Source organism: Pteropus vampyrus, unplaced genomic scaffold, assembly GCF_000151845.1.
Source record: "Pteropus vampyrus isolate Shadow unplaced genomic scaffold, Pvam_2.0 Scaffold97, whole genome shotgun sequence".
NCBI lineage: Eukaryota > Metazoa > Chordata > Mammalia > Chiroptera > Pteropodidae > Pteropus > Pteropus vampyrus.
Genome location: NW_011888878.1, coordinates 573,876 through 598,228, shown reverse-complemented (window position 1 = coordinate 598,228; position 24,353 = coordinate 573,876). Strand labels below are relative to the sequence as shown.

General features: G+C 35.5%; 2 protein-coding genes across 2 annotated transcripts in view; both read left to right on the top strand.

Annotated features, from left to right (window-relative positions):
• The window catches only part of CPB1 (carboxypeptidase B1), a 30,887-nt gene extending 28,025 nt beyond the window's left edge, over window positions 1-2,862 (top strand). The window contains exons 10-11 of the mRNA XM_011364428.1: window positions 681-765; window positions 2,491-2,862. Coding sequence (XP_011362730.1) covers window positions 681-765; window positions 2,491-2,678 — 273 coding nt within the window. The 3' untranslated portion in view covers window positions 2,679-2,862. The remainder of the gene's footprint in view (window positions 1-680; window positions 766-2,490) is intronic.
• A 5,828-nt stretch (window positions 2,863-8,690) lies between these two features.
• Window positions 8,691-24,353, top strand: part of CPA3 (carboxypeptidase A3) — a 25,133-nt gene continuing 9,470 nt past the window's right edge. Inside the window, 13 exon segments of the mRNA XM_011364481.2 lie at window positions 8,691-8,758; window positions 8,853-8,875; window positions 8,878-8,953; window positions 11,643-11,768; window positions 19,999-20,024; window positions 20,027-20,094; window positions 20,209-20,226; window positions 20,228-20,311; window positions 21,335-21,436; window positions 22,745-22,762; window positions 22,765-22,857; window positions 23,847-23,861; window positions 23,863-23,925. Coding sequence (XP_011362783.2) covers window positions 8,691-8,758; window positions 8,853-8,875; window positions 8,878-8,953; window positions 11,643-11,768; window positions 19,999-20,024; window positions 20,027-20,094; window positions 20,209-20,226; window positions 20,228-20,311; window positions 21,335-21,436; window positions 22,745-22,762; window positions 22,765-22,857; window positions 23,847-23,861; window positions 23,863-23,925 — 780 coding nt within the window.

The following is a 24,353-nucleotide window of genomic DNA, read 5'->3' as shown; positions in this document are numbered from 1 at the left end:
TGTCAATAAATGTGATATGTGGGACAGTTACAGATCACTATACCCTCATTCCTCTAGCCTTAACTAAAGTTAAAAAAAAAAAAAAGTTTAACAAGCTTAAATAAGAAATCCAGCAAAAAAAAAAAAAAAGACCAATTAATTTCTATATAAAGAAAAAAAGAAAATGAAGTGAAATATTGTCCTCTTACTAAAACAGAACTTATTCCTAGGACTCATTCTTTACTGCAACAATGATTTAAAATAAATGAAGGAACTAATTCTCAAATAATAGGGTAAGAAGAGAGCTAACCATCTTCTGAGTTTTAACAAATAGTTACTGGACAACCACTAAGAGGCAAACCCTAAACTAGACCCTGGGGACACGGAGATAAAAGACAGAAAATTCACTGAGAACTCAGAGGCCAGCAAATGGTGTTGACACAATATAATACATTCTGTGTATGACAGAGGGTAGCTCAGAGTGACTGCTTGCGGGGTTAGGGAAGACATCCTTTCATGGAAATCACCTGGATCGTATGACTAAGTTAGCTGGAAAAATTGGAATGGGCGCTGAATAAGTATAAAATGCTAACCTGAATTATGACTTACACATCTTCAATGTCTTAAAAATAATGTGTATTTGTTTGCTTGTCAGTGAGTGCTTTTATTTATTTATTCACTTACTACTGGTTCTTTTGCAGAATGCTCTGGCTAAAGCTACCGTGAAAGAACTTGCCACACTGTACGGTACCAAGTACACATATGGCCCAGGAGCTACAACAATCTGTGAGTCTTGGCTTCAGAACTGTGCAGAGACTGCATGCCGAAAAAGGCGAAAAATGGTTCCCAGAGCCTTTTCTTTTCTGATCATTTAAAGCATATGGCTTTTGCCTGACAGTGAATTTTTTTTTGTAAAATTTGTCATCAGTTTTCTGTTCAGAAAAAAAAAGAGAGAAATATCCCTCTCAACCCACAGAAACATTTGCTCTCTGTAAACATCTATTGAGCACCTACTACGTGTGCTAGGGAAGAAAGGAAAGATGGAGAGCAGGCAAGAGGAAAGGAGAAAGGGAAGGAAGGAGATCAGCATTGTCTCCAAAGAATTCACAGTAGGAAAGCAGGAAAAATGAACATAGCCATGTAGTGCTGGGGCAGAAGGATGCACAAGGAAAGAGCGCACCCAAGAACTAACCAACCCAGCCCACAATGTCCGGGATGACTCCCCAGAATGATGACACAGAATCTTTATCTGGAAAGACAATTGCTTGAGGAAAACATAAGAGGGAGTGTTTTCCTGGCTAAAAGACTGCAGTGCGAGGGCTATTTCAGGCTCAAACCAGTCCCTCTTGACAGGTCACTCAGTGTGTACAGACGAGTGACAAGAGACACACAGCAAGAGAATTAGGTTGGGGCTAGACCGTAGAGCCTTGGATGCTAGAGAGCTTAGATTTCACTGGGCAGGTACATTCTTCAGGTTCTGTTTGCAGTTTCTACCTATATTTTCCTTTGCCTTTGCATGATTTCTTTCTGCCCCAGTTCTGAAAGGACTAAAAATACAAGAGAAAAAGCCCAATCCTGTCGTCAAGGGGCCTCCACTACAGATGGAGAGGCTCCAAACCTGAGGGTTTTTTTTTACAGCTTTACGTAGAATACAGTTTTCCATATTCTTGTCCTTTTTAAAACTGCTCTGAATCAGATGGAATACGTTATTTTCTTGAGGGGTTCTAGCAAAAATTATCCATCTATCCATACATTGTGAACTTCTTGTATATTTTATTCAAACTATTTCAATGAGGTTTAATTTTTCATTATACTGTAAGCCTTTGGAGGGAGTCCTTTGCTTGTCCTGACATTTCCAAAGGTAAGCCTGCTGCTCAGGGGGCTGTACAATTGTCGACTGAATAAATAGATAATGAATGAATGAATGAATGAATGAAAAAATGAACAAACAAGTAGATGAATAAATGAATACATTATAACTGTTATTGAATGAATAACTGAATGAATATCCAGTCCGTGCCAGAACATATGCGAGACCCTGAGGAAACAGAAATGAAGGTACAGCCCTGCCCTCTAGTTGCTCCAGTTTCATCATTCTGCAGTTTCAGCAGGTTTGGAGTCCTCTCCTCTCACCAATCACCATGTAGCTTTCCTTATTTTCCTGGGAGACACATTTTTTTTCTCAGACATTTTATATATATATTTAACAAATTGCATACTAGATAGCAAAGTTTACCATAGCATACAAGCACACTGAGAAGTTTATATATTACAAATTACCTACTTCCTAGTGTATTAAACACATCGTTCCCACAAAGTAGGCTTAGAGATAAGATTGGACTAATTTTTTTAAAATAGCCCCCCATATCTTTTGTGATCCAGTTTACTGGCAAACTGGCCTACCTATATTATTTTGCACAGTGCAGCATCTACAATTATAAAAGGAAGTTGACATTTTAAAAAGTTTCCTCCCAGATGTAAAGATTTCTTTCTGCTGTTTGCACATTTCAGATCCTGCTGCCGGAGGCTCTGACGACTGGGCTTATGACCAAGGAATAAAATATTCTTTCACCTTTGAACTCCGGGATAAAGGCAGATACGGCTTTGCCCTTCCTGAATCCCAGATCCAGCCAACCTGTGAGGAGACGATGCTGGCGATCAAACACATTGTCAGCTATGTCCTGGAACACCTGTACTAGTCAAGAATGCTGAGAGCCTTATTTCTAAATGCTCACACTTCATTTCTTTTCTATCTCGAATTCTAAGTTTTGTTTGCCTCGATGTTGCTAGATCCCAATCCTTCTTTTAAGCTTCTGGGTCTATTAAATTACTTGGATCTTTTAATATTTGTCCTAATAAACATGAATCATTATAATTGGAAAACTTGAGAGATTGCCTACTTCTTTGAGAAAAAAAATGATGTGAACGAATGACTAAACAAGCTGTGCACAGGTAAAGATGCAGGTGAGCAATATAAAAGCTAAAGTCCTTGGGGGATTGGCCAACACTCTGGCAGAGTACAGAAGTGCACGAGTTACAATGCCGGGCTTGCGAAGATGAAGAAATATGAGGGGAAATTTAAGATTGCAAAATGCAGTATAGGTGAAAAACCTCACCTTGGTTTAGCTTTCATTTCAGCTCATTCAAGTTATTTTATGAGCGGTCTACTCCACGCTTAGCAATTGAGGACAGAGCAATGGGAAAGAAAGATAATGGTTCCGCCCTTAGTGGTGATTATACAGGCAGACATGAAACAAATAATTAGCCATTTAACCTATTATTTAATAATTTGTGATTTAATTTACATTAAACAAGTGTTGGACAAACTACCTAAAAAAACATATAAAAAGTCTACCCACCTGATGTGGGAAAGAAGGCTCTTTCAGGAAGTGCTGAAATCTGAAGAATAGGTCACAATTAGCTGGACAAAGGGAGCACCCCTTCTAGGCCCTGTGACTATTCAGAACCTGAAAGAAGAGAGTTAGAGAGGGCAGAACTTAGAGACTTGGGGAGAGAAGGGCACTTGTAGGGGCTAAGGAGAGAGGTGGGGAGACCTTAGAAGTCAGAGCTTAGAAATCATGTCAGGAATTTGGAACATTGGTCTAGGAACAATGAAAAGCCATTAAAGACATTAAGTTGTAAATGACATGATCAGTTTTTAAAACATCAACAATGCTAAGGTATGGAAAGCAGATTGGAAGTAAACCAAGAGGATGCCAGGAGCCCTGGCTGTACCAAAATCACTCCATGACTTGAGGCTTTCCAAAATTAGAACTGAACATGCTAATGTTGGAGAGCATAGTGCAAAGTTCAAATTTTAAAATATGATATGTATTTAGTTATAATTTGGGGGCATCTCTCATTTTAAAATCATAGAACAAAGTGTTAGTTCATCGTTTACTATGTGGATTCAAGGAAAATATGATTCCATATCTAGGATAATATGTTGAAATATCTATAACAGTGTTCTACTCAAAGAATTCTAAAAAAAAAATCTATTGTGTGTCCACCACCAAAAGAGCACACAATAGAGATATCTTATTATAATGTTGTAAACCTAAAATTTATATAATGTTATTAACCAACATTACCTCAATAAAAAAAAAAAATTAAATGATAGTATGTGACAGAAAATAATACAAAAAGAATCCTATGAAGTAACAACCGTTTGGTTGGAAGTTGTCAAGCCACAGAATGATTAATTGCATTAATTGTCCGCTAGATGGTAGCAGTGCAGCTGCTACAATTTATCAAGCAATCATTTCCTAAGTAATTTAGTAATACATTATTTAAACAGGAAGAGAGAAAGAGGCATCCTTAATTGCAAAAAAAGAAATTCCCATAAATTCTTAAGCAGGACTGATGGCAATTTAAAAATAGATGTAATTTAGCTAAATTATCTTTCCCCCATTCTACTTAAGTTATACATCCATACTGTGAATCAGAGGGCTAACTCTACAGTAGTTACCTGAGTGGTTTTCTTGCTGGAGGTATATTATTCAATACATAGATAGTTCCACAGGAATTACTCTGCATCTAGCACTCTATCTAAGGGGTCCCGTGGCCCTAAGTTCAGAAGTCATGTGAGTAAATAATAAAGAACTCTCCGAAGTCCCTAAATTGAGTGCTTTAAAATAAAAATCAGGAATATGTATGGGCTTTGTCTAAAATTACAAGAAATTTTTAAGAAGAAGATTAAAGATTAGGGAAGCAAATACACAAACATTCTCATTTAACATCCTGTGTATTTGAGATTTCTTGCCTCAAAGACCTTTTTGCTATATCTCTTGCCAACCAAAACTTAACAATTAACTGGCTAGGAGTGTTCCTTGCCTAAGCTGAACCAAGGTGGGGGCGGGTGGTGACAAACAGAAAGAGGAGTCCGCCTTAGTCCTTCCCAGCACAATAGTGCCATCCATATCCCTCTTGTCGGGCTGACCAGAGATTGCCAAGGGCCCTGCCCAACCTTGCCCACCAGCTGTGAGGGCATCTCTCATCCTCCCTTCTTTAACTTTCTCCCAGCCTGAGAGCCCAGGACAGGCTCTGGGCCCTTCCTTCAGTTCCATGTTCTCATCATCCCAAAGGAGCAACTAACCAGCAGCTCAGGAACAGCCCTCTGAATTTTTCCTTTCTCCAATGGTTTGGCTATGAAATAGCAAAATTGGTTCTCTGGTCCAGATTCTGGAAATTCTACAAACCTAGAATCAAATCCCATGTGTTCATCTGCTTTGGCCAGCTATCCTGTATGAATTGGTCAGTGAACTTCAGGCCTAGAAGGAAGAGAAGGAAGAACCATGACTGTTAAGGAGGTTATTTGTGTGCCAAATGGGGTTTTGATGAGCCTCGCAGGTCATCTCATTTGAGCAGGTCGTCACTCCCCTTTAGCCACGTCTGACACTGCCTGAATCACACACCCAGATCTTTGTCTAGAAATGCCACCTTTGCTGCAACTAATGAAGACAAGTTTTCTGCAGCATTCTACAAGGCAGTATTGTTTCGATGTTAAGAAACCTGCAAGAGATTCACGTCAGATTAAAAGACACATGCAAACTAAAAGGGGATGGAAAAACATATTGCCTTGACGGACCTAGCAGGTATTGTGCTGAATGAAATGGGTCAGATAGAGAAAGACAAATACCATGTGATTTCATATACATATCGAATCTAAAGAACAAAATCAACAACAACAGAAAAAAAAAAAGGCAAAGGGATTAAGAGGTACAAGTGGATAGTTGCAGAACAGACATGGAGATGTAGAGTGTAGCATGGGGAAGATGGTTAATAATGTCATAATAAATATGTAAGGGGGAAGAAGGGTACTAGATTTAGTGGGGTGATCGCTCTGTGAGTTATGTGGATCTCTGATCACTATGCTACACAACAGAAACTGGTATATTATTGTATGCCAACTATAATTGAAAAAAACTCATTGAATTGTACAATGTAAAAACAAGCAACTAATTGTCTATTATATTTCTATTAAGACAGGAAAAAAAAAAAGAATCCAATATCCACGACTAAAGGTACAAATTTTTCTTTCAATGTATTCTTTATGGACTGTCTAAAGATATTCCAGAAGTTTATTGAATTTGACTTTAAGATAGAGAATTAGTTGAAAGATTCTAATAAATCACAAGAAAACTTCTGCTTTCATTTTCTAGAATATTTTTTGTAATGATGTCTGAAAAAACTATGCAGAAAAGCATAGTTTTAAAAAATAAAGTGATGTTTTAAACCATGGCTAGACATACACTATTGAAAAATCCTAGGAATACAAAAATCCAGAAAGATGGAAAATTACTGCCATGTGAAGCATTCAAGTTTAAATCTCTTTTTAAAGAGATTAATTTAACCTATGGGATATATCGTTTTATATAGTCAATCCTAAAATGATATGATGTCCCAACAACTATTTATCCTACTCCATACATATGCCAAGACCTTTTATAAATCTTGATGCAGTAATATAAGGTTGTACTGAATTATGCTTGCCAAGAAATCATACCCATTCTGAGAAAAAACTCCAGTATATTCTTGAAATCCATCTATTGTACAGTTCTTCAGGGCCTAAACAGATAGGGGAAGAGTGAGAGGTCTTTAAAGCATCACATGTTTATGTTCTATTCCAGAAGTAGGGAACTGGCAATATACAACAGATATTAAGAAGTCAAATATTTATTTATCATCAGAGTATTATCCTGAGAGATACCAGAATCTTTCATTTACTTGGATCCCAAAATAAAATAGAAGTGCTACTTGCTACTTGACCTAAAAACAAAGACATAGAAGCCTTCTGTACACAGCTTTAAAACTAGTCACACTGAAAAAGGCTTTAAGAAAATATATCAGAAAGTTAGAATTAAGGCTGATTTCTATTTTCTCCTCCCAAATTGTCTGTATTTTACTAAATTATTTTCAATGAGCATTTTTACTTTTAGAATCAGAAAATAAAACTCCAAAAAGCAAAGCTACTACATAAAAAAAATTTTTTTGAAGTAGTCTACGAATACAGAGATTTTTCACCCCTAAATGCCACAGCCACCATTTTAATTTGCCACATGATATATGCTGATATTTATCAGTTATGAAGTCTGACGGTTGGTCAACTGTAAGTCTGTTTACAGAACCTGATGATTTTATCAACTATCTAGAGGATATGGGTATGCCTTTTTATTAGCTATCATCCACCAAGTCCCTTATATATGCTATCTCATTTAGCACTCACAGCCACTCTTTAAAGTCAGATTTGTGTCCCCATTTTACAGATGAGCAAACCAAGGCCCAGAATGACTAGGCAGCCTGCTCAAGGTGAAGTCCAGTGTTTGGAAACTGCTCTGAGGTTACATCCAAGTCCAAAGTCAAGGTCTTTCTTTTCCTCTGTACCCCGGCCAAACATGCCCTAAGAAGCAATGAAACAAGAATTTGTTTTGGAAGTTTCTAGTGCTGATAAGTTTGTCTAATGTCAAAAACGTGAAGCCATTTATAAAACCCTCCTCTTCCTTACATGCAGACTGGGGCAAAAGAACCTTTGGGGGCATTCAAAAAAAGTCATATATTGCACGCCTATCAGATAGAAATTAATGAAGCTATTGTTGCTACTTATAATTTATAATCTCCCCCAAAATATCATTTTGATAATAAAAATATGCGTCCATGACTCTGAGAAGTTTCATATGTGACCACCTATACATTTGTCAATGTGAAGAGGTAGTTTTTAAAAGGAAATTCTAATAAGTTATCTGATTAGATAAATTCACTCACTCTGTTAGATTACCTATGATTCTAGGTAAAGGTGTTGCCTTCTCTCAAATAATCCATAATAAATTGAGTTGTGTTCAATATTACAGACACCCCACACACACACGAGACTGTTTTAAATGGCCTATAAATGACTTTTATTAATTCAGCTTTCCAAGAGCATTTATTGGGCATCCAGACCCTGAAGAAAGCAGCTAATGTTGTCTTGCCCTATATGAGTTCTCAAGCTGCTTTGGGAATAGGGGCTACCTCTGAGGATGGAGGGAGAAGAGAAAAGGAGCAGGCATGTGGGTGCTTTAGCTTTTTCTGTAATGTTTACTTCTTTACAAAGCGAGGTAAAGAGCAAATATGGCAAACGTATAACCATCATAAAATCCAGATGATGAACACATCAATTTTTTCCAGGTTATTTATCGTATTTTTGTATATTCGAAATGTTTTGTAATTTACATGTTTTTAATTCAGCAATTTACAATGTAGCTTCAAAATTATATTTTATGTTGTTAAGGAGCACCCACCAAGGTTCTGTGGCCAGATACCCAAATTCATTTCAGGTTCCAAGTGTAAATTTAAACTGGTTCCTTCCATCATTCAATTCAAGCATATGGTAGAGTAGTATTTTGGAACCAGGAACTGGGTTCAAATCCCAGCTCTGTGGACATACTAGCTCTGCTAACTTGGACAAATTATTTGCTAAAAAAGAAATTTGCCTCCCACCCCATCTGTAAAATGGGTATTCCCTTTTGTAAAATGTATACAATTAGCATGGCGTTCAGTGTTAGTGTTGCCACCCCAACTACCTCTTACTCTCCAACTAGGAAACATGGGCTGGGGCAGGGATGGGGGGCGGGACATTTCATCCACCAGAACCCTAAGAGGAAATCAGCTGTTCCTTCAGATAAACGCTGAGGCATAAAACTGGCAGAGGGTCTGGAGGCAGGCAAAGAAGAACCATGCGGTTCATCCTGCCCATAGGTTTGATTGTTACCACCCTTGCGATTGCTCCTGTCCACTTTGACAGGTAACTCTTATCACCCTGTGTTCCAGTCTCTGTGTGAGAAGATTAAAGAATGCTTCTTTACAGCTCACATTTTTCATCCTTTGCTTTCTTAAAGGGAGAAGGTGTTTCACGTGAAGCCCAGGATGAAAAACAAGCAAACATCATAAAGGACTTAGCCAAAACCAATAAGGTAAATCATTTTTACCTTTTCTTTCTGTTCTCTAAAAAGCTGCTTCATTTTTATTTTATGTTTAATGCCCAAAGACATAGAAGCCTTCTCTACACAGCTTTAAGGTAAGGGGAAATGGCAGGAGCCACTTGGATAATTGAGCCAATTACCAATACTACCTTTTTGTTTTGTTTTGTTTTTCCCCAGATTACCACTTCCCTTCCACTTTCTTTCCCAAAAGCTTTGCAAACAAGAACTTTTTCTAGCTGAAACTGTGAAAGAAGGGGATGTCCTTGACAGCTTCATGAGGGCCTCATTTCCCTCCTTGCTTGTACTTTGCCTCATTTTGCTCACTCCCACCCTCATCTTCACCAGCAGCATAATTTCTGTTAATGTTATTAACTGATAACATCAAAGACCTGGCTGATAATATCAAGATGTGACCCTTTCCAGGAACAGGGAACTCTTATTTAAAGTTAGATCAATCTTTTAAAATCTAACATGTTAACGTAATCATTTTATCATTTATTCAGCTGCTCCCATGCAAAAGGTGCACCATGCCAGCCACCTTACGCACATCATTTCAAACTCTCCAACAGATTTTCAATGTTAGTGTCATAATTTAACATGCTTAAAACAGAAGAATTGAAGTTCAAAGACAATAAATTAAATGATCAAGATTACACATCAGATTTAAACCCAGGACCAAATTTGGGATTTATCCTAGTCACACACACCCTTATCTCCACATCGTGTCAATCAAAAGTTGCACCTACTTTAATTCCCAAATGTTTTTCAAATCCATATTTTTCTCTCCATTCCCCTGCTACTGTCAAGTTCATGTTGGCTCTACCTCTTACTGGAACAATTTCAATAGCCAGTCCCTCCTCTAGTATTCAGGGTTCTAGTCCTCTCTCCCACAAAGCCAGTCCATGGGGCAACCTGATTGCTGTCTCTAAAACTTGTTGATTACATTCCTCCCTTAAAAGTTTTTATGAGATGTAGCCAAGTATGGAAAGAGTATGGTCTTCAGAGGTTCCAATCGCAGTTCTGTAGCCTTACACAGGTTACTTAACTTCTCTGGGTCTCAATTTCCTTCTCCATCAAATGGGATAATAATCATATTTACTTGCTAAGGTTGTTATAAAGACTAAGTGAGCTAATATTTAGGGAGTGCTCAGAAGTGGGCCTGGCCATAATAAGCACTGGAGAAGCATTTTCTATTGGTATTAGTGTAGTATTCAAAGTCCTTCGTGATCTGCCAGACTGCCAGCCTCAGCAACCTCTTCCTCTCCCACCCCCTTTCTTACCCTTCAAACTCCATGAGCACCAAGACTCACCCACTTTGGCCCTACACACCTTTTCTCAGGAGGAATGTATTTCCTTCCTTACTTGGCTAACTTTCATTCTTTAATGAAAATGCTCAGATAGTGTCTCCTACAGAAGTCTTCTCTGCCCATCACCTCTCATGACCCAGTCTGGATTGCTTTTTGTGCTCCTGGAGTACATTATGCTTCTCCCCAGCACTGGAAATGCATACATAGCTGTCTTTCACACTAGGCTTCTTGCTTCTCATAAATCCTTCATTAGCCTCTATAATGGTGGCATCCGGCTCTGTGCCTGCTGTTTAATAAATGTTCATGAAAGTTCACTGAGTCCTAAACTCTTGCTCCACATTACCCTGTTAGAATAGAGAAACTACTATTATGATTAGATGGCCCTGGCTAACTCACCTTTAAATCACACTCCATCTCTCATATGTCCAATTCAGCTGTAGCTTTGTGATCAAAATAAACCAATAAATATTAGTTAGTTCATAGCTGATTCATAATGATTGACCTAGAGGTAGAGTGAGATTGAACTTCGAAACAGCCACGTAGACTTAGACAAACCCACAAGCTTGGTGTGATGAGTGGAAATTCAGCATTTCCTTCACATTTCCCAGGTTGGAGAATTGTATTTCATTGGGTTTCATAATTGAGTGCAGTTTTGAAGAACAAGAATTGCAATTTTCTCAAAATTATCTTAACCTAAATGCTATCCTTCTGGGCCCATTTACCAAATTTCTGAAATTCTCAGCGAGAGGAAGAGAAAAAGAAGGGAGTCAGCAATTATTAAATGTCTGCATATCCCAGACCTCATAGCTATTTCACAATCTTCACAACACTCCCAATGGAGCCCTGTTAGCCTCATATTTTAGAGGAGCAAACTGAAACTCAAAGAGTTTTAGGAACTTTCCCAAGGACATTGCTATAAAAATTAGAGGGCTGAAGATTACACCTTCTGTTGGATGCAAACCTTCCAGGAATTCCAGCGTTTACAGGGACATTTGGTTTTGAGGGCTGGATTGGGAAGCGGGGTAAGGAGCCATATATTTAATCTATAATTCCGATTAGAGACAGATGCTGTGGTTAAATCAATTATGAAACAACCTCAATCAATACCAAGACCATAGAAGCAAACAGATTAACCAAAAGCTGATCATATTTTTTTGTATTTACAGATACTATGCTCCTGTAAAAGTGATCAGTACAGATGATTTCTTTCCCACTCATTAATATTGAACAGTTCTTAAATATATTTGCAAAAATCTCATAAGCTTATTAAGAAAAGGGACCATACCTTAGTCACACTGAATCCAAATTCCTTACATGATGTATGACACATAGTCATTTCTTAATAAATGTATGTCGAGTGAGCAAACAGCTGTGACTAACATTGACCTCATCTCCACAGCTTGACTTTCTGGTATCCAGATGCCACTCACCATGTAGCTGCTAACATGACAGTGGATTTCCAAGTTAGTGAAAAGAAATTCCAGTTCATCCAGTCTGCCTTGGATCAAAATAAAATACACTATGAGTAAGTCCTATTATTCAGTCTTAAAATGTGTTAGATACTCAAAGTTTGGGGAGTCTTAAAATTGAAAGGGAAGTACTATTTTTTAACTGGGAAAAAAATGATTTCCAAACAGATTACTGAGGCCTGCTTATAGAGGTGTTGAAATCACACTTGGCTACTCAGACTCCATCTTATGTTTGCTCTGATCTGCAAGAATGACAATTATCTACATCTGCCATCTCCAAAACCAGCCCCTAGTGAGGACAGAGTGCACATGAGCAGGCAAGAATGGTTTAGCCATGTTCATCACGACCCTAGCAGGTTATCAGGCACTACCGGTGACTACCAGCATAACATTTTTGTATTTGAATTCTCCTGATACATAAAAGGAGACCCAAATAACAGTTCTCATCTTTAAGTCAGAGATGAGGGAATGTAAAATATATACTAAATAAATAAATCTTTATGAAAAAAATTCTTCCTCAGAGAAAGCAAAAGCAATGCAATAGAGTAAGACTTAAATCCAAGAGGAGAGAATTTTTTAATGGCCAAATGCCAAAATAAGTCACCGTGGTGCCACAGAGAAATAAGGAGAAATTAGAATGTATTGAGCACCAGCCATGGCTCATGCACAGTCTGGGCCCTGGAGCAGTGAACAAGAAGGGAGCCCAACAATGACTATTACAAATCAACACAATACAAATGTGTTTTTATATTGTCAAACGTTTAGCGATTTTATGTACTAAGGGGTGCTATTTTAACTCTCCCAGTCCTCGTCATCCCAGGACTCCTTTTCATTGAGATCCTCACCACTCAAAACACTGCCAAGCACTAGTTCTTTCTTTCTGCCTTGCTATTTCATGCCCCTGCTCCCTAACTTGGTGCTGTAGCTCAAAAGGCCTTCTTCTTCCCGCTGAGACAAAGATTCTATAATACATTGCAGAGCAGGATTTACTGCTACTTATCATGAGTTGGTTACATTTATAATATTGCTACAATATCCTTAATAAATATAAACCCTATTGAAATTAAGGAAACACATACATAAAACAAGTAAATAAACAAACAAAAAAACTCTTGTTCATGGCTTAATGGCTTAAAAAGTAGCAGGCCGTTGTTGATCTGTCTTTGTTTTTGCTGTTGTTTGAAAAGGGATGTGAAACAAATGTAGAAGTTAATAAATGGGGAAAATGTATTCAAAATTAATTTGCATCAGCATTTAACTCTTTTAAAGCAATAAACCTTCAAGACTGCAGAAACTAGTAGTACATTGTAGACTCTCTGCTTATATTAAGGTTCAGATGATATCTTGATTCCTCCATCTAAAAGACATTGCCCCTCCACCCTATGGACCCCCTGGTGACTGTGTCTCTCAATTCACTTCACAGCCAGGTTTCTCAAATGTGTGCCTTGATTTTTACACTTTTCATTCTACTTCATTAATATACACCTGACCTGGATTGTTGTGATCAACTAATTCTTACAAAGTGTTCAGTCCAAGCTAAAATAAATTCTAGCTAGCCAATTTTGTATAGTTTGGTTTGAACAGCAGGGTAAAAATGAAGTATTACGTTTTCCTTAATATCCTGGTAATGTAAACAAAAAGCTAGTTGCTTGACATGAGTATGGATAATGGAACAAATCGCTGTGACAGAAGACACCTAGGCAGGTGGCTGACATCCTCTCATTTTATCAAATAGTTTACATCAGCCCTCTCCTCTGGGTCCTCTACAAGCCTCTCCCAGCCTGAAACAATTCTGACTCAAACAGAGGTCTAAATCCAGACCCTCAAAAATAGTGTGTTTTTCACTTCGCCTTAAGCCAAGATATTTCCTTGCTATCTACATCAAAAATCAAAGTGTTAAACTAACTATAAAAATTAGTTTGATCTAATTAGGACATGATTTCTAGAAATTGGTCCAAATTAGCCACAGTTGTGGGAAAGCCACATAATTAGATAGGTACCTTCCTCAGAAATATAAATATGTAAAATGATCTGTACAGACAAGAACTATTTAAAATCTTGTCTCTAAGTACTAATTATATAGATAATTTTATTTGCATATTAATTATATGTGTTACTTGGTGTCAGTCAGTAACAGAAGAGGGTTCTAAGAACAGAAACATCTGGTTGGACCCAGGCACCAGTCTGAATAAAACCACATTAAGAGGCTGGTTTGACACAATGATTTACTTAGACACCCTTCATTAGACAGTGCATATAAACCACTATTTAGTTTAAAGCATCTGTGTGTGATGTTTTTTTAATTTTCAGAAAATTAAATTACTAAGACAGATTTGATTTTAAAGTAGCATATTTGCTCCCTTTTTATTTGTACTGTTACAAAATCATAAAAGGCCAAATCCAAAAAACAAATAATATGTATATACTAACCAACCTGAACAGACTGGCAAATAAATGTCTAAAAGAAAGCACATCCATCGAACTGAGCCTAAAAGGGCAGACATCATATTTAGATTCAGCAGCTAAAAACCCTGGTGTTTTTACTAATTTTTTTGTATTTTAGATATTTGTATTTTAGATACATTTTAAAATATCTTTTCTTTGGTCAAAATATAAAATTAGAAAACAAAGAGTTAATGAAAGGTAATTCAGAATACCACTATTAACATAAAATTCAAATGATAATTAATTAACTGGAATCTTATTAAGATCCACATAAGATTATGTGGTAAATGCAAAAAAGATCTATACCAAACTGGTACAGCAATCATCAATACTTCATATTAATGCCTAATTGCCTAATAATGTTCAGTTAGACACAAATTCATATTCCAAATAAATACATTCCTATAAAATAAGTATTTCAATCAAATAAATCATTCTGTCTCATTCCACTCATTTTCTTTCTGCTCTACACTTTTATATATTACTTGCCCAAGAGTAAAACAGGTATGTTGATACTTGCTAAAAATGTTGAAGAGAGGTTAGTCTTAGTGGAAAGTAGAGGGTGTGGTAGGTAAGAATGTGGATTCTGGAGTGAGGTTGTCTGGGTCCAGTGCCACTTAAATTGTGCATTAGGTATTTAACATTGGTGATTTATTTAACTTCTAACTCATTTTCTTCATCTTTAAAATAATGTTTCATAGGGTTTTCATGAAAATTGACTAGGATCATAAAATCACTCTTTGCCTGTTTCCTTTACTTCCATTAAATCTAGGGAAGAAAACCACTTATATGTGTTTACACAATTGCATACGCACGTGCACACAGAGACACACACACACACACTGTGCAACAGGAGATAATTAGAAGCTATCACCAAATGCCCCCTTTCCCTCCTAGTAAATAAACTGGAGCCTGAAAGTTTATTATCCAACACTGAGGTATGGCTCAAATGTTGGGAAATCCACGTCAGTAAGTGCTGGGTTTGATACATGGTAACCCATTTAGGGAGTTATGGGGAACCTGAAATCATGCTTTTTAAGTAGTCTATATCCTGCCAGAATGTGGGCATGGGGGAGGGAGGCAGTCCAGAACAGTTTATAAGGCACCATAACAATGACTCTGCCTCCCTGAAACATCCTTCCCCACTGCGCTTACACACACACACACACACACACACACACACACAAAGTTTTTTCACATACATATATACCTATGGTAAAGTTTAGTTTATAAATTAAGCACCATAAGAGATTAATAATAACTATAATAAAATTGAACAATTATAACAATATACTATAATAAAAGTTATGTGAATGTAGTCTCAAAATATCTTATTATTTTGTACTCGCCTTTCTTCCTGTGACAATGTGAAATGATGAAGTGAAGTACTCAGAACAGCATGAAATTTGAAACTTACAAATTGTTTATTTCTGGAATTTTCTGTTTAATATTTTTGGACCATGGTTGACTGCAAGTAACTGAAACCGTGGAGAGAAAAACTTTGGAAAGAAAGACTACTCTACACTAGCCCACAGTTCTCCATTCCTTTGTTTTTCTCTAAAAGCAGCAGCAGGAGGGCACCCTGAAATTGTCAAAATGGGATTGATCTTATCTCTCTTCTGAATTTTTCATCTGCTCCTTGACATTAAGACACAGGTTTCTAGAAGAGCTGGTCATCTGGGCAAATTTAGCCCAAGCCTCAGTAGACTACGAAAACTATAATTCTGATGGCAATATCCAGGGATTTCACTCCTTGTGTGGAGGCATTGTTGTGTAATGGTTCACAACGCAAGGTCAGACATTTCTAGGTTCCAATCCCAACTTCTGTATTTTATCAGTTGTGAGAAGTTTGGAAAGGAACCTAACCTCTGTACAAACGGGGGTGATAACAGTACCCAAATAATAGTGTTGAAGTGAAGATTAAAAGATAAAATGTAAATACCAGCCTGAACAGAGTGCCTGACACATAAGAAAGACTGGATAAGCATTATCATTTATATTATTAAATCCTCAGTAATAATTATTTATCCTTTCACCAACATTTAGAAATATTTTTAATAAATTAAGCAAATATTAGCGTGCTAAAGTTATATCTGAGAGAAAGTAATTTGGTTTAACTGCCTAAACCTGCCTAGTGAAAGGGCTCATGAAAATAACATCTGGCTCTAGTACTTAATTTTCAGCCTTAGGCCTAATTTCTAGTCCCTATCAGCAACAATCTGGCACCATTCTGATGTCCTCATGCAGCTGCATTTGTGGAAAGGTCGTATTTTAGCTCACATGATTTTCTTTTGCTGCTGTTATCACAAGAGCTAAATTGATATGTTTAAGTCTAAAAATATTCTATGATACAAGCTTCCTGTGATTAATACTTTCTTGTGTTAGAAATCAACCTTTGGGACCATAAAATTTCTTTTTTGCCTGGTTCCTCTATTTCTATTAATGCCCTTTTTAGAGCTTGAAACAATTAATTATGTCTGTAGTGACCACCCAAAATATAATTCTCAACCTTCTCAGGCTTCAGCTGAGTTTTAGCGCAACATGTCCTACCCGATTCCAAAATGGTTGTCATAATTTCTTTTCCTCAGAAATCCCAGATTCATCATAAGTCAAAAGCCAAGCAAACAGTGAGTTGCATATAATGTACATAATAATGTGCTTGTCAGTGCTGTTAATGGGAATCAATATTCATGAGCAGTATTTGGTCTCATGTGCTAAATAAACTCTAATTAGGAGTATACCTCATTTATGTTCTGCCTCCAAACTCAGATCAGCAAGAAAAAACCAACAAGTGGAGTGGGTGCTGCAGTGTCACAGTTCAGTATCACAAGAAATTGAAGAAATCAGAGTCAAAAAAGTACATACCAAGAAAGCGTCATTTAAAGGCACGTTAAAACTGTGTCAGTTTGGGGACTCATCTTTATTATTACACTGAAATTAACTGAGTGCCTATGGCATGCCAAGTACATCTCATATTTCACTTAATTTCATCTTCAGCACAATCCTGCCTGGCATGTTCGGTACAATTGCGAAAGTGAATAAACTGAGAATCAAAGAGATAATTAACCTGCCCAAGATCACCATAAGTATTAAGTAGTTGAGCTAGGGTTGAAACCCAAGAATGTCTGACCACAGAGCCTCTTCCCACTAGATTCCTGATTTCTTATTTGACAGGATTTATGGAAGTGAAAGAGTGCATGATACTGTCTGTAATGACTAGAATAAATGTTTAAAAATAGATAGCATTTTCCTACATAGGACTCACTTCTAATAGAAGGAAAATTCATATGTGTTTCATCAACAAAAGTAGGGTACTGTCTTTTTTTATATGATGTTAATGGAAAGTAAGATAATTTAAATAAATTGTTCAGATAAATACAACTTTAAAAAGCCTTTTACTTTAAATATTTCACAGAAATATTTATCTATCCTGAAAAAGAGTACACTGAATATAGTTTACTTTTGTTGAGCGATTATCATTATCAACACAAATTTTCATTACTATAAAGGAATGATATCCTTAAGGACCATTTTAGTTCCTAAAATATGTTGGGTCATTTGGACTTACATCTGACCCCTGTGTTTCCTAAGTCCTCTATCTAGATAGTTTTACTTTGTTTTTTGTTTTTGTTTTTTGCTGTCAGCTATTACCTATGGATAGTATGCTTCCTTCTTAAGTCATTTTCCTTTTGTCCAATGCATTTCTCCAAGGTTAAACAAACTTTTTATAACTGTATCTAAAATTAGATAAACAAGTCTTTTTGTGAGAGTGTTTGTGAATCTCCTGTGGCTGCAACATAATATTTAACATATTAAGGAATCTAATAATAAATTTTAATGCAACCATACATCAATGGACAATAATAATAATAATTTGATCTTATAAACACTGGTATGTTAATCTCAAAATGGAAATCAATATTATACTTCATAGTGAAAGACAGATTTTCTTGTTAAAACCAGAAAAAAAATGGAATACCCTCTTTCACCCCTTTTATTTCCATTGTTCAGAGAAGTTAGCCAATGCAATGAAGAAAAAAAAAAGAAATATTAGAAAAAAGTAGAAAGTATAATTTTTGCAGAATAACTACATAGAAAACCTTAAAGACATAATTTAAAAAAAATCTTAGAAGTAAAAGGATAATTTTTATACTAATACAGTGCCTAATAAATAAGTATAACCAAATCGATAAGTTTTTAAATATACAAATAATAACCAGTGATATTGTTTAGTGGGAAAAGAGCCATTCACAAGACCAATAAAAAATATATGAATAAATATACACAAAATTTTACTGAAGAATCAAAAAGAGCTATATTGTGGTCTATTATTAATAATAAGATTCTTCTCAAACTTATTCATAACAATATAATTCTAATCAAAAGTCCATTTTTTCTAATAATTTCTAAAATGATTCTGACAAAAAAATTATTAAAAACATGAAATTACTCAAAAACTTTGGAAACAAGAATAGGGAGATACTTTAAAAAATGTTAAAATTCAACATTTAAACTATAATTAAATATGGTTTGATGCTTACACAAGAGTAAGAAAACAATCAATAGAGCACAACAGAAAATCCTTAAACAGACAAAATATTAAAAAAAATTTGTGAATATGATGACAATGGTATTTTTGAAGCATAAATCGTGAAGACAAGTCAACTGGTATTCAAATTTCCAATTCCAGCACACACAAATTGTAGTTAAGCTTTCTGAGTAACAATGTCACCATCCATAAAATGGCAAGAATACTAACAAGACCAAATAAAATAATGTGTATAAAGCAGTATCTGCACCATATTAAGTAAGTGGATGTCCAGATGAAAATGTGAGGTAGACAGTTGGATGTGAAAGCCAAAAGGAGAAGGGGAAGAGGTTAGGGAGAGGCAGGCTCAAGGGAGAGGCTATAACTGGAGATACAAATATGGGTGACTATTAGGATACCACTATAGCCATGGATTCAATGAGGTGATGAGATGAAAATAGATAAGAGGGTAGAGACATAAGCCTTCTGGTCTCCAACACTAGCCTCCCAGTGATTCTTGCTGCATCTTTTTTCACCCTCTTCAAATCAGCCTGGCCATTTTCTAGGTCTGTAACCATGGGCAAGTTATTTTAACACTTTATACCTCAGTTTCTCTTCTGTAAAATGAAGATAATAATCTCATGTGAAGATTTAGTTAATATACATGAGTTGGTTAGAACAATGATTGGTACATGGTAAGTGCCAAGTAAGTGCTTACTGTTATTATAATTACTCAAGTTTTCCCAGCTCTCAAAGTGTGAAATGACAGGAACAATAAGTAAATTTACGCATAAGAATATCCACTGTTGCCTGCGTTGTGTGTTTGTGAATGTGTGTGTGCTTTGAAGAAAGATTGGGAGTGACAGTGCTGACCAATAGCAGTATAATTTGTGCCACATGTGTAATTTTAAATATTCTAGAAGCCACATTAAAAAATAAAAAGAGGCAAAATTAATTTTAGCAAAGTATTTTATTTAAGCCAACATATCTAAAATAGTATCATTTCAACATGTAATATAAATTATTAGTAAGATATTTTACACGTACAGCAATCTCTATTTCTGGACAAGCCCTATTTTAAGTGGCCTATAGCCATGTGTGGCTATAGATGATTATATTAAACAGCATAGCTCTAGACAAATGAGAAGATATGAAGCCAGATGCATGACATGTCTAAAGGAAATGGTTAGAAAATAATCAAGAAACAGAGAAAACCTGATCTAAGATAAAGAAAGAAATTTTTTGCAACTGAAAGATAACTGTGTTTTTCTTTCCTTGGTAAATGTGGATTTTATCATTCCCCTGTTAAACAGAATCTTGATTCATAAGCTACAAGAAGAGATAAACAGTTCAATGTCAAAGAAGATATCTCAGGCAGGCACAGCTATGCAAAATACAACTGGGACAAGGTACAGTATATAAGGCCTGTGCTTCTAAAAAAAAAAAAGTTATCCTCAACATAAAAACATGTTGTCATTTAGTTTTCTTTTATTCTAATTCCTAAAATTGGTTTTGCTCTTAAGATTGTTGCTTGGACTGAAAAAAATGGTGCATAAGCATCCTGAAATGGTCTCTCGTATTAAAATTGGAAACACTGTTGAAGACAATCCACTATATGTTCTCAAGGTAAAAATAATTCAGGAACTAGCAATTTTTATTATTGTTGGAAAACATGAATTTAAAAGTTGCTCTTTTTTTGACACATTCAGTGAATTTTGATACAATGAAAAGTCTTACTATTTTTTTTGAAGAACATTTACGCTCTAGACAGCCATTCAAAAATAAAAGAGACAGGTGGTTTTAGATGGAACCAAGAAACTCCCTGATTAAACTATTTGTCAGACACGATGGACAAATCCAGACAAATATTTTATCCTATATCTATACTGTAAGAGTTTATAATTCCCTGATGTATAAAACAGGTTTCCATCCATTAAAATTCAGTGAAACTGATGACTAAAATGTCATGAAGAAAAGAGAAATTTAATAATCACGGAATCATAGGCATTTCCACCCATGTTGATGGAGATTCCCTTCTATAACCGAAGCGACAATTGTCATTCAACTTCTGCTGGATTTTTGTGCATCCAAAGACACACTCCCTGAAGCATTCTCTTAAAAACTGGGAATCCCTTCCTTATTCTGACCTCCCAACCATTCATTCTCTCCAACCACCCAAAACAAATCTAACTTCTCTTCAAAGCAATATCCATATAAATATCCAACCACTAGTCCTTCTCCCCACTGTGAACGCAACTATAAAATCTTTCCACTGCAAGTAAAACATCCCCAGTTTATGAAGACAGAAAAACAAAAGAACTTCATAATTTATTTCTCAGACCAAAGAATGTTAGCAGTAAAATTAAAAAACAAAAACAATAGGTTGTGATTTTTTAAAAAAAACCTAAAAGCAACTCTGACAGTAGGAAAAACTTTTGAAAAATATACTATGTAATAGACTATGAACTATGTATAGATGTTTAAGGATATATGCCATGGTTTTCCCTGAGAACAATATATGCTAACAGAGTTACTCATTCAACAGGAGACAGGGGAAATTTTCTTTGAGAATATGAATGAGTTATTGGACAACAAGTGATCAATGTGTAAATTTGTGCAAAATAATATCTCAACTTTATTTTTAAATAGATTGGGAAAAATGATGAAAGAAAAAAGGCTATTTTTATGGACTGTGGCATTCATGCACAAGAATGGATCTCCCCAGCTTTCTGTCAATGGTTTGTCTATCAGGTAAGTGAATTGGAATGATTCTCCTGTGACTATCAGATCTCTAGCACTTCACTGAGTAGAGCACCCCTTTCCAAACAAGAGCAGTTCCACTTACCTAGAAGAGCTCATATTTGGTGCTGTCAGGAAATAAATGCTCTGGATTTTACTCAACATTCAATTTTTATAAAATTGACACCTTCTTTCAAATTTCTTGAACTCTAGCTGAAAGTTTATAAAAATAAAAGAATTATTTTTTGGTTACAATATGAGTTTTTCCTGGAGTTAAGAATGAAAAATCTGAAATTATCTTAATATTATTACCCGCAGATGTGGCCTTTCTTTTCAGTAAACTCAAAGCATAGGCCTTTAGTTCCTCTTTAGGCATTTCATTGGCCACACATGCAGTTGGAATTTTTATATTTAATTTTCCTTTCCAAAAGAAAAATAACTCACTTTTTAAAAAATTTATGAGTTTGTAATTCCTCTCGCTCTATTTCTATTGTATTCTCACTCCTACTATCTTTTAACTTTCTCTTTCCTCAGCTTTTGTATACAACACACCGATAGAATATGCATGATAATGACTTGCATGGATCGTTTCACTAGGAAAGAATCTGCCAGTAGAACTGATTTATCCCTTCAGTTGTTTCCGCTTTTCCAGATGAGAGCCCAGAGCTCCTCTTACTCAATCCATAAAGGAGCACACATCATAGGACTACAAGACAACTCTTAGCTTCAGTACGGATGTTCCTGGAAAAGATTTTCCAAGAATGATGAGAGAGATTTTAGGTAGCCATAGAAAGTCCAGATAATTGGAGAAATTTCAGTCAGATGTGAGAAAAAATTGATTGATCAACTTGAGTTTTTTTAATAGATCATTTTTATTTAATCTTATTTATAATTAATTTATGAATCCTCGCTAATATTTATATATTCTTATGCCTACAGACTCAATCCATGTTTACCTAAAGGATGTGAGGGAAATAATCCATTTAAAATGAGTTGTACAGCTAAATTTTCACTTGGCCTCTATTCTTCCTATGAAATGTATCTTGGTATGCTACATTTAGAATGCCACAAGTCTCAATAATTAAATGATCCTTTAAAGAATGTTTGGTTCAATTAATTTTACTAGTTTGAATAAGTGTCATTTTTTCCCATTATCTATATAGGTCATTTACTTGTGTACAGTGTAGGGGAAATATGTTTAAAATCACGTGACCTTAGGCAAATGATTTAAGGAGCAGTAGCTATTATCATTATAACCACAACTTTCCACATGGTTGCTAAATTTTATAGCAATCGCTTATTTTTTCCCTAAACCTACAGGCAAGCAAAACTTATGGAAAAAAAACAAAATCATGACCAAACTCCTAGACCGAATGAATGTTTATGTTCTTCCTATGTTCAACATTGATGGATATATTTGGTCATGGACACAGGTGCTGTAATTTCTTGTTTGCATTTAGATAATATGTTATTTACTGATTTTAATGCATGCTGATTGTCATGCATTAAGTTTAAGATTTGAGTAACCAGTTAATTCCAATTCAGAAAAGTATATTTTTTTAAATCTCAATTTTAGACTAAGGCAAGCACAATATCCTAGTTGCATAAGTGTCCTTGAAATAATATGAAATATTTGCTAGTGACGCTGGTAATGTGAAAAAATGAAATAAAGCAGTAATTATAAAGGAATTATATGTTATATGATGTATGATGTATGCTATATGCTGTATGATGTATGTTATATGACATGGCAAAAGCATATTCTAGCTACGAATACAAGTCATGTAAAGATATTATGAATACATTGACTTCAAAGCAAAAGTCACTCTATTCCATCAACTTGGGACAGAATTTGAGGAGGAATAATTGCATCAAAAATAAAAGATATCTGTCTTTTAGACAGATATCTGTCTCTCTTTTAACAGGATACTTTGTTGCCCTGCTATTGCTAAATAAGATTAATAATAAACTTTCAGCCAGATACTATCACATCAAGTTCTTTACTAAAGATTATGCTCCAACAGTCACAATTTGACCTGTATTATATCCAAATATATATATGGCGAAAGATGTAATGAAGTTATAATTTAAACTATAGGTAGTTTCAGAACATCGTCGATCATTTTCTAATACTGAAAACTAATTAACAGTTTTTAAAACTAACTGAATTATTTTATCAATTCAGTTAGTTTTTAAAACTAACTGAATTATTTTATCAATGCCTACTAATATAAAAAGCTATGTTTCTAAAAATATTACAAGTTATAAGAAAACAATATATTTTTTCTTTATAATAAAGAGCCTCAGGTTAACTAGATAGATTTCAAATAAAGCTGTACACACTTGCAGAGAGAATCTAAAATGACAAATCGAAAAATGCAAATCTATCTGCTGTAAACATTTCCATCATTGAATCCTGCAGAATCGCATGTGGAGAAAAAAATCATTCCAAGAACCAAAACTCCAAATGCATCGGCACTGACATCAACAGGAACTTTAATGCCTCATAGAACTGTGAGTTGACTTGATCTCAAGGACAGTAGCTACATAAAGTGTTTAGATACCAAATTTAGTTAAACCACCTACTTATTTCAGTAAAAATATGTGTTCCATGGGTGAGCGTTAATTTTCTAATCTAAAAAAAAAAAATGAAAGATAATCATCACTACCAAAGAAGTATTATGAATGTTTCGTTGTGTAGGAGGTAGTGGAGGGCAGGGTTGTTTATCAAACCATCTCTCAGTTAATATATCTAGCTTGCTAAAAATCAAGCACAATCCAGATGTACAAAAATTCAGATAATCTGATGAAAGGTCTCAGGTCCCTCCTCCTGGTTTGAAAAATGTTGAGAAACACCAGTGGTTAAAACCAACATAAGGTAGCTCTTCAGATGTTTAGTGAAAATAAACACCAGAGGCAAAGAAAAAGG